This window comes from Daldinia loculata (assembly GCF_022478755.1).
Source record: "Daldinia loculata strain CBS 113971 unplaced genomic scaffold F4817scaffold_35, whole genome shotgun sequence".
Taxonomy (NCBI): Eukaryota; Fungi; Ascomycota; class Sordariomycetes; order Xylariales; family Hypoxylaceae; genus Daldinia; species Daldinia loculata.
In genome coordinates, this window is record NW_026054889.1 from 72,747 (window position 1) to 88,588 (window position 15,842).

Below are 15,842 nucleotides of genomic sequence, written 5' to 3' on the forward strand. Positions count from 1 at the left end.
CCAAGTTTTAGCTGTAAGGAACAACGTTACATGAGCCGAATTCGTCTCATAAGATCAGATTATTCTTATAAAAAAAGGTTCACCTGCCTAATTCAACATTCTCTAGATAATTAGTCTATCCTGCTGCGATTTAGCATTTTATATTTCTGGCAAGAATCCTAGTACGTATGGCCATGTATGCGTAGGGCAGCTCGTAGGGCAGCTGATCGTCGGTGCAAGACCCCGGGACTCCAGCGTGGCTGGCATGGGTCGCGACACTAAAGTCGTTAATGATCAACACCGATCATCATTGATCATCACTTTTCCCTGAACATCTGGATAAGGGGTTTTTGAGCTTAAATTGACAACGTTGGTAATGAGATTGAAATACTGTTATATTATATTATTAACAAATCGGAAATCCTAGTTTGGCAACTTCAATCTAAAACCTCTTCAAGATTCTTCAAGATGGACTTCAAGATGGACTTCAAGATGGACGGGTTACATCCTAAGCAGGTCCGGTATTATATTTGACGCGTAATTAATTGATAATAAACTGCTACCTGGCACGCCATGCCACGCCTTGCAGCTTAATGAGCCCACACGCAATCCGACCCGAGCGGACCGGAGCCCAGGCCGTATATGTCACCGTAGATATACCGACGATCCATGATCAATATCCAATTATAATGTTTGAAAATTCGGCCATTACATATGTAGTACGTTGCCAATAGAGTCCACCTCAGTTACATGCGAATTAGAAGTGCCAGCAATGGCTACCCCTTGCCGAGATCCATAGCTCGAAATAGACTATCCTCAGCCCCGTCGGTATAGACCTAGTCCCATAATTTCTCCGCAACTATAGACTCGCTTACGACCAACTGGTCTAAAAAGCATCACGCCGAGATGTCCAGCTGCATGAGGCACTATCCAACTCATTCAATTCGATGGTGTTTTCTATTTTTCGCTAACGGCTCAAGATTCGGACTTGAGAGTAGAGTTACCTGCTTGGTTTCTTTTCTGCAGCAGACAGTGCTGTCCCCATTTTCTTCTATATTTCTCCGGAATGAAACTCATGTCTGGCACCCATAAGACTCTCGCAAGGAGATGCGTATTTGCCGCATCAAGGAACGCTTCGCATTTAACAATTTCCCAGTTCTCCTTGTCTGCGATGTAATCTGGCTCATTTGGCGGTAGGGGGTGACCATGCTCCGGATATTGCGTGTCGACTAAGAAATCGCACGATTTGATATCCACGTACTTGCCCATATCCTCTTCGTTGCGATCATTCATGCCGCTCGCAGGGAGCCAGGTACCGCTCCAGAAGCCAAACCCAATTCGTGCTTCAGAGAACTCCCCAGGTAGCAACCCACGGAACTCTGACCGAATAAATTTCGCATGCATATTCCGAGGTAAGAAGTAAGAGCTTGGGAACCGGTACCATTCCTTACCGTAACACACATAATCCCCACGTCCACCTAGACCTTTTTGGCCAATTACCCCAGCCCCAAGCGGTTCGTAGAGCTTCAAAGGTGCAGAGTAGGCAGTGTATATACCGATAATGCGAGCAAGTCCTAGGCCCAGCGACAAGAATAACACACCCACAACAGTGAAAAGCTTCAAGCGTGCTGGGATCTTTCCGACGAGGCTTTTAGGGTCGGGATTTCCGAAGGCCGATAAGATAATGTGAAACCCTAAGGCAGCATTCAGAGCGATGAAAGGATACACAGGATACATAAACCGCTCCTCTTTATGTGGCTGCATAGAGAAAATACCAAGCCACATGTAAAAGGGGGAGAGGAATACGACCGTACGCATCCCTGTCCCAAATCCATGTTGCTTTGAGGAGACGACCTTTTGGATGAGGAACAGAGGTAAAGACAGCAAGGCGAGAATAAACCAAATGTTGAAGTTTATGGTAAGATTTCTGAAATAGAAGGTCCATGGTTCTGTTCCGTAGAGGTTAGGCCCCCCTGTAGAAGAGAATATGTTGTACTTCACGATATTCCAAGAGACAACCTCGATTTTCTTATAGAAGAAAGTATTGATAGCCGTGTCACCGACCTGTACCTAATGAGAATTGGGTATATAGTTTGAAGTAGAATCACTTACAAGGAGCAATAAGGCAGCAACTACACCTCTGCCGACACGGAGGACTGCCTCGTAAAAACTCTGGGGATAGTTTAGGACCGCAAAGATAGCCTCCTCAATCAAGAAAGGAGCGCACAGAGCTGAAGCGAAAGGCCATCCCAGGATGCCCCCGACGGCAAACCACCATATGCCCCATGACGTCTTAAGCCCTCCCCTCCAGTTCATGAATGCGATAGTTCCAAGCATGGACGTGTACATGGCGAAGCTAGAGGGTAGATAGGCCGTACTAGCGTGGAAGTTTCCGGGGGACACAACCGTCGCGATAAGAAAGAAGAGGCCAATCCTAGGATTCAGTGTGAAGCTGATGACGCGGTATAGGAGCACTTGGCATAATGAGCAAACAAATGCCAAGACATACCGAATGAAGTAAAACTCAGAGAGCTATATGAATGAGAATAAGATCGTTGAGGAACAAGGAGCATGGAAAGTGGTACTTACCTTTGTATTTTGGGGTAATAATCTTCTGATATTACCGACTATAGCGTGCAAGCCGACATAAGACCAACTACGGATGGCATATTCTGGTGAATACTCCCAGGTCTGTAACCCATAACCATGTGAGATGTAATGGGTCGGTTCCCAATAATTGAAGGTCTCGTCGCAATCTTGGATGGGTGCAAATAAAGCAGATATGAGATTTACAATCAGGAAGATGTAAAGTGCCTTTATGGGTTCTATCATGAATATAGACACTCCTCTATGTTACATCGTTAGTGGTATTCACTCTTTTGGGATGGGCTTACATACTTCTTTTTAGCATGTTGTGCAGCTGGATGAACAAATTGCTGCTGCTGCTGCGGCTGCGACTGAGCTCCTGTAGGAGGCATATTTACTAAGTCTGCGTCGTGCAGCTGATGCAATGCAGCTCACGCAACCGAGGAGTAATTCGATGTTGGGGAAGTTATGGTTATAAAACTCAGCTAGGAAAGCTTTAAATCTGTCCCAAATGTTGAAAGTTGAGCTCCAATTGAAAATGACGTTGCGTCCGCGCTAGTGCTACCTAGCGAACAAACCCGACCCCTGCTGTCGGATAATTACATGCGTAAGAGTTTCTAAGCCGATTGGCCAATGGAATATGCCACTCCTAAGATATTCCGGGTCCACTTTATTTTTCTAGAACTGGGGCTTGCAGAAGCTTTCATCCAAGTTGAATCCATGCGGATTTCATCTACTATCAAACACGGTTGATTGCATTGCCGGAACTTTATCAAAACACGTCTCCGTTCGTACTTTTCGCGAACTTCCAATTATACAAAGTACAATTGGCTTCTTCGAATAGTTGTCATTAAAATCCTCGTAACTATTTGATTTGTGACAACAAGTTTCTGTCCTTAAGGCGATTTACGCCATCTCAACCTGGTAGGTTATTTTCTAGTGTAAACATTATCTTCAACTCGAACTTTCATAACATAAGACTTTTCACCGCAATGGCAACTAACAATGCTATAGTTTCTACAAAAAAAATGTCTGGGAACTTTGAAATTCCTGGCCTATCCATCTCCAGGGTACCAGATGACTCTCAAACCCAATCAAACGCTCCTAATGAAGCTCAACCTGTGACTTCTCAGCCTGCTACTGAGATGGATATCGATACTCCTGTCCCTTCAGAGAGTACACCACTACCTCAGATCAGCGAGGCACAGATTGAGAAGTCGGAGAAGTCGGAGAAGCCGGAGAGTTCTGATGTTGCTATCAAAGATGCACCACCCAGCCCCCCCTCCTTAACTTCAGCACTGGAGGCTCTACTTGGCGGTCTAGACGCCCCACCACAGGATCCGAATGTGTCATCTGAGCAACCCAATGGTGCAGAGCAGAATGGACAGCCCCAAGAGCAAGATGAACAAGGTGATCCTGAGTGGGAAGAAGACTCTTCTCCCTACGAATCCTCGTCTGAATCGAGCAGTTCAGATGATTCGGATGACGAGTCTGAAGATGGGAAAAACTATGAGCTCCTAGGCCCCGAGGAGACAGCCCGCATTCTTATGGAAATGGAGGGTGGCTCAGACGATGAAGGCGAGGGGAAGGCGAAAGGGAATGGTTCGGGTGCACAGGTCCGCACGAAGAATGAATTACCTGAAGAAGTAGTTCCTAAGCCCGATGTCGTCATAACACCGGAGATGACTATCACTGAACTTGGCGTAATTGAGCACATCGTTGAGAATACGGCTGTAGTCAAGGCGATCACGACGGGAGAGTACCAAGTGCTCGACAGCGGCTCAGTTCTCTGCACGGAAGACCGCACTGTTATCGCGGCCGTAGCCGATTTAATCGGCAACGTGAGACAGCCACGTTATACTGCAAGGTTTACGAACGAAGAAGAAATTAAGTCTTATGGTCTAGAGATAGGGGCCAAGATATTCTACCCACCTTCGCACGCGGTATATGTCTTTACTCAACCACTTCGGGAGCAAAAGGGTACGGATGCAAGCAATTGGCATGATGAAGAGGCTGGTGATGAAGAAATTGAGTTCTCAGACGACGAAAAAGAGGCCGAACATAAGAGGCAGCTGAAGGCTAAAAAGAAAGGAGGCCGCGGTGGTAAGGGCGGCGTAGGAGGGCGAGGAGGTCACACCGAGGCCTCCTCCCTTCCTCCGATGACTGGCCTACAGTATGATGACAACGACGAGGACGGCCCCTATCGAAAACTTGCAAGGCCGGCGAGCTTTGGGCAGGGCCAATCCACCCCTTCGGAATCTGGGTATTCAAATCATCACGCCAACAATAACGGCTCATTCCGAGGTGGTCGAGGTAGAGGCCAACGAGGTTATGGACATGGCCGTGGGGGGAGGGGCAATCGTGGAGATTCGCGAGGTGGACATTCCTTACCACCTAGACCACCACGAGGACAAGACTATCAGCCACAAACTCAGCAATACAGCTATCCTCCAGCTCCGCCTCCGGTTACTAACCCAGCATATCCCCCGCAGTCGCTACCATTCTATGGCACACCGAACAGTCATCAGCAGCCCAATACACAGTTTCAATTCCCTTGGCCCCAGAATGTCCCACAAGGCTTCGTTCCACCTCCACCGCCACAGTTTACCGGGCAGCAACCTGGCGCGTACTACAGCCCTGAGTTCTTTGCTGCTCTACAAAGTCAGATGCAGGGACAATCCAACCAGCAAAACGGCCAGTGGCCCGGACATGGCGGTGCTGGATAGAATCCTAACGCTATGAACGGCAATACGGGCTCGATTCTCCCCCATGCCTATCCGTCCCACGAATGGAATAATCATACTAATGGATCTGTTGCCTCAAACGTTAGTGGACTTCCATAATCTGATGATGGCCGGGTCCATGCTGATAATTTTATAGATACAATCTGTAGGGTGGCGTTCCAACCAGCAACCTAGCCAGCAAAGCCGGGTAGATAGAGTAGAGACGGAGGCGGGTGTACAAAAATCCCGGGGCAAGACTCACGGAAAAGGCCGAAAGGGCAGAAAAGGTAAAGAGGGCAAAGAAAATCAACGAGGCTCCTCCTTGTAGGGTGTGAGTTACGTTGCTCACCGAGCCACTTCTAATATAAGGTATTACTAGCACATCGTTGGGTAGGTAATTATAGTGTCTATACTGACATCTAAAATAATACGACAATCATGGAGGGTTAAGGAATATTGGCATCAAAGTCGAGTCTTGAGTCAATAGGAATATCAAGGCATGTTGATAATAGCCTGATATAGACAATTGACTTATACCATTCTAAATATGTTGCTTACTTGTGCACCTACCTAGGTATACAACACATACAATTCTTTTAATATCCATTTAATAGCCCACTATAGTGAAGTTGTAAATTCATTCCAATGTTGTCTTTATCTGAGTTTGCTTCTCCCTATCTCGTATTTTCGTCTTCTACACTATTCTACTACTAATCATGATGTAGCGAGTCGGCCCAAAGACTCACCGCATGCGATATCAGGTAAGCTACGATGCAGACTCGACATTGGGGTAGCTATGTTATACGAAGAGCCACAAACTAGACTACGGGTATACACATGTAGCCCTTAGGTACTTCTTAAGGCTGTCTAGTTACAATGTCTCGGTATACTTTTAGGGTAAGGCTTTCCGTTCCACCCGGTTCCACCGATATTCATCTCGGACATCTTGGATCTTGGTATACACTAGAAGACTTTAGGAGACAAGCTCGAAACTTTGCGGTCTATGTCCGCTTGAGCCGTTTGTGAAACTAGAAAGAAGAAAACGAGCGCCATCATTTGAAGCCACCCGTTGGTGCAGAAACGCCACCGAGTCTTTCGCCATTCAGCGACGCGGTCACGCTGGTACTAACGACTTCGTTATGCATGAATTTTCGCTCACCTACCAAAAAGAGAACCTTACCCGACGTTCGTTATTTTACAATTTGCATATAGCTTGCTGCTTTTAGTATTAGGGAAGTACGAAGTAAACTCGTAGGAGACATGAGTGACCTCCGAATCAAGACTAGAATATTGTTTAGTCTGTTCGTAACATAGAACATAGATATGTCTAAAACCCGATGTTTATCTCTTCTCGGCTTGTAGCAATATTGAGAATCCGAGGAAGCAAGGAGCGTACCTTACGTATACAATCATGCAATCGACCGACAGCTGCAGGGTTTAGGGTTATGTAGTAGGGTTATGTAGTCTTACACCGCAGATCCGGTCTAATCGAACTAGCCTTACACGCAATATCGATGATTCGATCGTGGGGTAGACTTGCTATTCATTACATATGTTACATATGCTGAAAGCACGGGCAAAGTTTCATTTCCTACCCAACGGTGCTAGGTATTTGAGATAAGGCCAACGATGTTACAATGTGACGACAGCTGAATATCTATTTATACATGGGCACTGGAAGTTTGGACGTTTCCACGATGTGACCAACGGAGGAACCAGTCTGTTCGTCTGCTTAGTGTGCATAACGCAATGATGGTCCTCCACACGCACACTAAGTCATATCGATTGGAACAAAATAGGGATCGGCCTCTAAGCTAGATAAAATGACAAGGATGGCAGGGTCCGATAATGTGAGGGGTGGTAAGAAATTTGCGATGCGGACCGACGGACGGAGCTGGAAAAGAGTCAACGAGGTCGGATGTTTCACAAGCCAAAATGAATTTCAACAGTGTTTATTTCGTAATGCCAGAAATTCGGATTCGAGAACAAAGAATAGAATAGAAAACGATATTTAAAAGAAAAGAGGGACGTCTACTGCAAGATACCGGGAGGATCCTGGGACTAGATGATGAAAAATTGGTAGCACCGGTTGGGAAAAAAAGATCCCTCACCACCACGCGGGAAGAAAACGTGATATCGGCACCAACATAGACCATAGAGTAACATAGGAAGGACAAAGACGTCATATCGGGTTCCACGGCAGAAAATATCGTGGGCTTATTGGGGGTGATTCGTCTTAATCATCAGATGGGTGTTCGCGCAGACCCACATCATTCCAAATAAGGATATTGATAGACCTGATAGGCCCGCTCTGCTAGTGCACTGTATGTACCTAAGGTACTTCGTAGATACTTTACGGCAGCCTGCTTCCCTCTGTGCTTTCTACCGATGCTGATGTCCGGCGAGGTACATACATAGTAGTATAGACACGCCTCTTACGTGCATGAGATAAAGGATTGAAAGTTGATGAGCAAAATTCCGATCGAGGCACGGGCGCGGGCGGTATTCCTTTCCGTATGGACCCCTTTAAAGACCAAATACACAAATTCGTACTCGAGTCGTCGCACTTCGTTACGAATACTTCGATTCAGAGAACTATGTATGTATGCGCCCATCAATTATTATTTTAGCTTCTGAACTTCAAGGACCATCCCGTAGAAACCTCTAGCTGAATTAAGGGGTCGCGTACGTAGTTCTATGCCTGCGGCGCGTGGCAGCGGTTTTTTATTGCTTTCATGCTAACCAATGGATATTTGATGGAGGATGCTTGCCCCCTGGCAGATCCCTGGCAGATCCCTGGCAGCACAAATTTCGCCTAATATGCAGGTTTAAATATTTTATCCAATCAAAATTCATTTGTACCTGAAAGTGGCGCTTCTGTGCCTGACTACTGCAAGGGAGCTTGGACCATGCGGGCTAGCAAGAAAGACCGAAAATGATCAACATTCGTCCATTGGAAGAGATGAAATGATTAATTGGGGGTGATGGGTGATTGCAAGGATGGGAAGATCCATTCAGCCATAACTTTGGATGAAGGATGATTCGGTGCTGACTGCAGCCCAACTTTTACAGCTAACTGGATATTGGCGCAAGCGAATCGACTACCTGGGGAAGATACGATCTTGAACGCACGGGACAATACGAGTGGCGAGTGGCGTTGTTCGTATTATATGTGTTTAGGTATCTAACATACCTTAGGTAAAGTCGAAGTAAACACGCAAATAATGTCTATTGTGTATGTATTTGTTAGCTGGCTTACATAGTATTAACAGAACAATAGGTACCGCCAATATCAGATATACATAGATAGCAACCTGAAAAGAGTAGACGGAGAAACAATCACCAAATTAGATGGACGGATACTAAATTGATATAACGCGCTCCCGTTTGCGAATAGACATAATGATATGATAGACTGCATGTTCATGCAACCACCCAAGAATAGCCGGGAAGGAAACCCTATTTCAATAATAATTCGAGAAGAACTATAAGTCCCGGCTCTTGTGTATGTAGTATGTACTTTGTACAATATGTGTTCAGAACCGCTGCTTCCAAGGTTACAGGTGATGAGCAACGGTTGCTACCGTTTGAGGTCTTGAATTACAGGGAAGCGAAGGACACTAGGAACCACCAGTTGCTTTGTATTATCCGGAGTATCTTCGTACCTTAGGACGGGAAACGCGCTAGAGGTTGGCAGCTGGCCAATCCCGGAGTCGCTCCTCCCACTGGCGCTTCACTATTCCAATTCATCCTCTCCTCTCCTCCCTCTCATTCTTTTCCTTCCCTTCCTCACCGTCCTCGTACGTCGCAATCCAGACACGCGGTCTCTTCCCCCTCTCTTCACGAGAATTGGGTTTCTTTCGTTGGATCCTTTCTCAATTACATTCATTTCAATCCGTAGCTTCTCGATTTTATCGAGGTTTTACACCTTCGTTACCCCACGAATCGCGATCTCGACGCTTGCCTCCGCGGTAAACAAACGCACAACAGTGTAAACTACGCCACTACCGCCGAAACCGAGTCGCATTACCACCAATATAACACCTCTACGTGGATTACATTCTTTTTAGAATCCGAGATTAGCACGGTTGCACGACGATTACTTCATCGCACTTACAATCACAACTCGATTATACTTACGGCTCTGCGGCGCGACGTACTTATCTCTAGGCTGAATGTGGTTGAGCCAACGACTTGGCTTTTTATAGGAGTAACAAAACGTTTCTAGTGTTCTGGGAAATTTAACTATTCATCATGTCGGGTCACCGTCACAACCACCTTCATAGAAGGCAAGGCAATAGCGGTTGGGATGAATTCGTCGGTGGCGTTGAGAGTATCGCCAACGACTTCAACCCATTCAAGCAGACGCCTACTCTACAGGCAAAGGCCGCCGAGCAATCGACAGTTGTTATGACCGTATACCAAACTCTGCCAAAAACCTTCGATGGCCCAGTTGGTGGATATAGAACTTTGGGTCAAGATGAAGATGCTTCCGAGACTAAGCCTACAGTGACACCAACCCCGGTTGTACAGGCGAAACCAACCAGTTCACCAGCAAAGGACCAAAGCACAGCGGTGGCAGCCTCGATCGCCAAGGCAGAGAATACAGCCTCGGCTACAAAGGGCGCTGAGAAGTCAGCTACCGAAGTCCTGCCCGGGTCAATTATGGGCACCTCCTCCGTTGATGTTGGTGAGCATTCGACACTAGCTCTCGCTACTAGCACTCCCACGACATTTACGAAAGCGACTAAGAACGTCGAGACATCCCAAATTGCCGCGACGGACGCCGCAGCCACTTCCTCTCCGACGGCTACCGCCGCAGATTCCTCAGTGCCCGACACCAGCGGCGCAGCGAAAGCTGGTATCGCAATTGGAGTTCTTGGCGGTGTCCTGATGGTCGGTCTACTTATCTGGTTCTTATTCGCCAGGCGTAGAAAGCAGCTTGAGCAGCAGGAAATCGAGAATGAGAAGGCTAATATGAGCAATCGCCGCGTGTCAATTCTCTCGACCCAAACCAGCGCTACCGCACCCCAGCTTAGTCTAAGGCCTGTAACGGCCGAATTCATGCCCACTTTCGGCGCACGACGATCAAGCAAGGGGGCTGCTCTCGCACTTGCAATTGGTGGAGCAGCTTTGAAGCCTGAAAGTCCCAATCGCTCTCTTTGGGAACGACCCGGCTCTAGCGGTGCTAACAATCCCGAGAATCCCTTCGGCAACAACGCGGAGCGTGCTTACACGCCCACTGAGCAGCCATCAAATCCATTTGACAACCCAGAGAACGTTGTTGGTGTTGCTCAAACTACGAATTCGCCTCCTAGATCTTCACCAACTGCCGGTGCAGCTACTCTAGGCGCAGCCGCAGCAGGCACCGCTCTAACCCGAAAGGCTTCTACTCGAAAGGAAGCTCCTGCACCTCTCGACCTTACCGTTCTTTCTGGACCTCCCAGTCCAGCCGGCACCGAATTCAGCGTTCATTCTGTTGCTCCTGGTCAATCGCCTGGCCCTTCCCGAAGCGCGGCAGCTATTTCAGCAGCTGGCGGCCCCCCATCGACAGCTGTTCACCGTGTCCAACTAGATTTCAACCGGACTTTGGAGGATGAGATGGATCTGAAAGCTGGTCAACTTGTCAGGCTTTTGCACGAGTATGACGATGGCTGGGTAAGTTTTTAAAATAGTGTATTGTGACGTAATAGTAGCTAACCTGACCAGTCTCTTTGCATCCGACTCGACCGTTCGCAGCAGGGAGTCGTCCCCAGGACTTGCTTGTCAACTCGACCCGTGAAGCCCCGTCCAGCTGGTGGACCTCCTGGAGCTCGTTCCGGCCCGCCTGTTATCCCCAGTCCGCGTGGCCCGCGCGGTCCAGGCCCGAACTACCCTCCTGGACAAAGAGCGATGACTCCCGGCAGCCGCCCACAGTCACCTATGTATCCTATGGCTGGTCGTCCCCAATCGCCTGCCTCTATGCGACCTCAGTCTCCTGCAACTGGACGTATGAGTCCACATGGAAGCCGTCCGGCTTCTCCTTCGAATGGTCGGATGAGCCCGGGTCCTCAGTCCCCGGGATCGAGACAGCAGCGAAGGATGACCCCACCGGGACCTAGTCCGATGAATCCCAACGGTGGTGCTCCCCAACAACAATACGGGGGCCCTCCTCAGGCACCCGTTGGCAGGAAACCCGTTCCAGGTCAAGCATATTAAGGTGTAACGTTTTGAACACCAGACAAATCAACTTGAATGAGGACCACAACTACTCGATATGATCCTAGTTCTATTAAGTATCCACTCGGATTATATATGGGTATCTCTATCGGACTATGGTTCATCAATTACGTCGAACTATAGATCCTCGACTTTGACGAACCTTAATGAACTTGGGAATGATTTAATCTTCTCGACACTCGCTTGCGACTCTTTGTTTTACACTTGATACATTTCAACCCTCTGGTGTTTTTCTGCATTTCCCTTATTTTCACTTCTATCACATGTTCATTCCGTCGTTTTCCGTCGAAAAGTTACAGCACCGACCCCGATGGAGCATTACTCCAGTTTTACTTTGACAGAGTTACTGAATACTGCTCAGATCGGGATAATCTGGTAATTTCTTGTCGATAATTTCTAGTTTTTGGGATGAGATTTACTCTCCCAATCGGCTTTTGAGGCTGCGTATGGTCAACATCTGTTGGCCTTACGTGGCGTCTTTTGCTATTGCCGTCACGGGGGTCAACACGTCGCTCTTATATTGGGCGATATTGGTTGTTAGACCTTCGTGGCGTCTTCAATCTCTTTCCAGCCAGCCTTGGAAAAGAGACAACTGGCAACTTTGGTACCTTCTCTTCATTTCAGCGGCACAATCCGGGATGATGAGCACGCCTGGTATCGGTATTAGGGGGAGAGCTGGATCAGGGTTGGCAATGGGGGTTTGTCGACGTTGAGACGCCTATGAGTTAGCTAAGGTCTAGCTGGAAGATGACGAAGGTGGATGATAGTGGCTAGGGGTAGGAGATGTGTGATGTTGATGTCTTCTATGGAGAAAACTAGGTCGTTACAAAATGAGCTTCTGCGGGGTTGGTTATGTTAGGGAGGCCCGGAGGTTCCCGTAGCTAGACTACCTATTTAGGAAGTCGAATAAAGTGATGATTCACTAAACCTTGAAGATTTGCTTGAATACAGGTCACTAGGATGTTCAATGTTATTTGGTGGAAATGTTACTTAAAACAGTTAATAAGTATTGTATTGCTTCATTTATATAGCAAAATACAAATACGTTCGAAGATTCTAGCTTAACCTTTGCTTAAACAGGTAATTTTAAATGGCAAAAGCCTTTTTAAAATCACGAGATATGTTTACAACTGTACCTTGCCATAATATTTCGAATGTCCTAATACATCGCTCTTTTAAGTAACATCTCCACCAAATAACATTGAACATCCTAGCGACTTGTAAGCCTTGTATGCTGTGTAAGTGGTTTCAAGGGAGTATATCGGAAGACGTGTGTAAAGTATGGAAGTGAAATGAAATCTCATTTCTCCTTCAGATAGCCGGTTGAAGGTACAGACATTAGCATTGGTTCAAATATCGGGACAATGTCTACCCCTATAGTCAGATGTTAGTGGCGTCTCTATAGCTCTATTCCCACAGTTGGGGTTTTCGGATCTTATCGTTCGATCCAAGTTAAGAGCACTACATAAGCTGGGAATTCTAGGTAATACGATAGAAGCTATATTAAAGTGAGAGGTAGTCATGAAAAGACGACCCTTGGGTTACTTAAGCATTTCGTTAACTAACATGACGATAGAGAGACTATCAACCAATTAATAAAGAAATCCTATCGACTAACCCGATCCAAGTTTCATGACGAGCAAAGTGATAAGTGTGAATAAAAATTTCACTATAGGAGGAAATAGACTACCGAGATACCTATTGACGATACGAATATTCTATATCATCAGCTTATCCTAATACTACTAGATAGGGATATTTATAGCCCCAAAGCCTTAATAACCTCCTCCCCAACTCCCCTAGCACTATCAGGATTCTGCCCCGTAATCAACCTCCCCTCAACAACAACTTTCGTAAACGGCGCGTCTGCCCTCTCCGCTGAGTGGCACATTAAGGTTAAGAGTGTTTTATGAAACATGCGATTTGGTACTTGATATTCGTACCTTGCGCAGGACTTTTGGCTACGTGGGACTGGATACACTGGGATTCAGCATTAAACCATGCATCTATCACCGGTATGGGAACTTCGGATTTACATTATATCCGTCGGAGTAATAGGCATCTTAAGGATCGGTATTGACTTAATTCCTCACATCGTGCATTTTACATGGCTGTTTCCGTCGTCTTTGGAGCTTAAACACCTTGGATAGATTACGCAGGCTCAAGCCTGTATGTTTCTCGAGTCTTAGGAGGTGCGAGCCTGGAACATCACGCCATCGAACTCTATAACATCTCGTCTCACTGAACCTGCCTGTCTCAAGGTGATATTTGTCACGTACTTTCCCGCTATTAGTTCAAGACTGTGGTATAGAGCAAGAACAAGTTTCAATTTATGAAGTGTAGCTTGCCCTATGAATTCCTGTGACGCAACAAATCCCTCGTCGCTCTTCCTCCAACCCCTTTCCACCCGTTTGCACTCCCTAGTTTCGTGCGACATTCTGACCGTCACCTTCCATCCCTCCCCGTCCCTCTCGTACGATGGTTCGATTCATCTGCAACCGACACCCAGCACTGCGTCATCAATGCCCAACTCTCCTTTCCTTCATCGACACTGATGCCCCCACGACTTCCCCCTATCCCGTCGAGCAGCCGCACGGGTTCTCATTCCTAGCACTATAATAATCTGGCAGTCCTCTCACTGATTCCTCTTTTCTTTTCCTTTCTTCTTCATGCGTGTAGCGATGGAAGAGGTAGCTCAAGAATTACTTCTTCCCCAGGGAGCCATTGCACATTGTGCCCCTGGGCTACCGGCCTTGTGCCCAATACAAGGTCGGGGAGCATTCGCACAATTTTTGATGCCCATTTGTTTTCATTGATCTCCTTGCTTTAAGCAGGGTCTCGAAGAAGACGCGTAGACTGAGAGGGGGGGCTGAAGGGAATGGGATGGGGATGGGAATGGCTGTAGTGTAGATGATTGATGGAAGGGGAGGAATGATAGACTTGGACAGAGGGGCGATGGTGAGGTTGGTGTGCTAATGAAGTGATGGGAGTGATGGAAATGAAATTGAGATGAAGGAAATTTGCTTCGTCGGGCTATCAAAAGGATAGCCGCGCTCTGCTCCGGATTTGAAGAAATCCATCTCAGCTTCGGACAAAGTATGAGGAAAAGAGTAGAAGAGAATCCAGACACCTTGGGGGGATCGAGTGCCTTATATAGTCGTAGACGAGTAAGGGTTGTAGCGCTATGATGAATACGACATCACTGACTTTGACCTTGTGAAAACTTGTCTGCCTTGAGTTGCATATTGGTACGGGAGCGGAGCGAATGGGCGCTCTAGGTTTTCTAAAGGATTACGTGTTTAATAGACAAGCTCGGAACTACGGTAAATGTTTACGAGCTATTTGCCTTGCTATGTCCCAGCACAGACATGGAATCAATGCGAGGACGTTAAGCATTGATGTCGTGAGACGTCTCCTTTGTGTATGGGTATCGGAGGATGACCACTGCAATGTACCATAGGCTGAGCATGTAACCCCTATACCTTAGGTACCTTCCATAGTATCATACCCACACTACCAGAGTGACTGTTACTCACTGATAGGCAATCAGATAGGCCATATGCTTCTATCCACCAGAACTCAAAGGGGGCTTGTGAAGTTGAAGGTGATGGCGACCTGACCCACCGCCACCTCGACCCTCTCGACAACTTTAAAAGGCTTTGAGTTCTGGTCCAAGGAATAGACTCGAAAGTGAGGCGAGTTATGGCGCATCTTATTATCGGGAACATTTTCGGGCTGGTGAAACCTGCCGCTAATGCGACTTGACGGTGCTGTAGGCTACAAGCGGTATGTAGTCTATATGATATAACGAAGGGTTGGATCATTATTATTCTTATCATGGCCATTTATATTGGACGAGGAGATCACTTGGGAGTAGGTGAAGCCATCGTGGCTGTTCTTCTCATCATGGCCATTTGTATTGCGCCTATCGAGTTACATAGAATGACGCTCATAACTCTTCTCATAGATGGAGGAGGCTGCTGTTAGATATGTCTCCTTTAAAATAGAAATTAGGAGTGATTTGTAAAGCGCACTACCCTTATGTTAGATCAATATAATTACTATATACGTGATTGATTGGTTATTTGTACGGTGGTCACCGATATATATGTAGGTATGCTGGGATGCTATTGCGATATTTACCCGATCCCTTGCTAAATCCCAGCCATTACAATGGCTAAGTTTATCTTTTTCCGACGTGGAAGCTGTAACTTGATGATAATCGGGAATGGGAGGAGGAAGAGTATTATATCGACAACCACTGCAATGACTCCTTTCCATAGTATAGCATATGCATCCCACGTCAAACAGGCATCGATGACAGTACTATTCAAT

General features: G+C 46.8%; 4 protein-coding genes across 4 annotated transcripts; 2 read left to right on the forward strand and 2 right to left on the reverse strand.

Annotated features, from left to right (window-relative positions):
* Positions 1–401: 401 nt before the first annotated feature.
* F4817DRAFT_341941 (glycosyltransferase family 22 protein) lies at positions 402–3,089 on the reverse strand. Its single transcript, XM_049303836.1, is given in 5 exon segments — positions 402–452; positions 465–2,043; positions 2,092–2,511; positions 2,569–2,827; positions 2,878–3,089. The coding sequence occupies 4 exon segments, from the start codon at positions 2,955–2,957 to the stop codon at positions 955–957; spliced, it is 1,848 nt and encodes a 615-aa protein (XP_049157636.1). The 5' UTR covers positions 2,958–3,089; the 3' UTR covers positions 402–452; positions 465–954.
* Positions 3,090–3,190: 101 nt separating this feature from the next.
* On the forward strand, positions 3,191–5,905 carry F4817DRAFT_341942 (NAF1-domain-containing protein). The gene is made up of 3 exons (XM_049303837.1): positions 3,191–3,489; positions 3,580–5,390; positions 5,446–5,905. Exon 2 carries the CDS (start codon positions 3,594–3,596, stop codon positions 5,289–5,291), a length of 1,698 nt encoding a protein of 565 aa, XP_049157637.1. The 5' UTR covers positions 3,191–3,489; positions 3,580–3,593; the 3' UTR covers positions 5,292–5,390; positions 5,446–5,905.
* A 765-nt stretch (positions 5,906–6,670) lies between these two features.
* F4817DRAFT_341944 (uncharacterized protein) lies at positions 6,671–7,479 on the reverse strand. The gene has a single exon (XM_049303838.1). The coding sequence runs from the start codon at positions 7,472–7,474 to the stop codon at positions 7,241–7,243; it is 234 nt and encodes a 77-aa protein (XP_049157638.1). The 5' UTR covers positions 7,475–7,479; the 3' UTR covers positions 6,671–7,240.
* A 1,771-nt stretch (positions 7,480–9,250) lies between these two features.
* On the forward strand, positions 9,251–11,720 carry F4817DRAFT_158589 (uncharacterized protein). Its single transcript, XM_049298063.1, has 2 exons — positions 9,251–10,946; positions 10,998–11,720. The coding sequence occupies exons 1-2, from the start codon at positions 9,543–9,545 to the stop codon at positions 11,484–11,486; spliced, it is 1,893 nt and encodes a 630-aa protein (XP_049157639.1). The 5' UTR covers positions 9,251–9,542; the 3' UTR covers positions 11,487–11,720.
* The last annotated feature ends 4,122 nt before the right edge of the window (positions 11,721–15,842 follow it).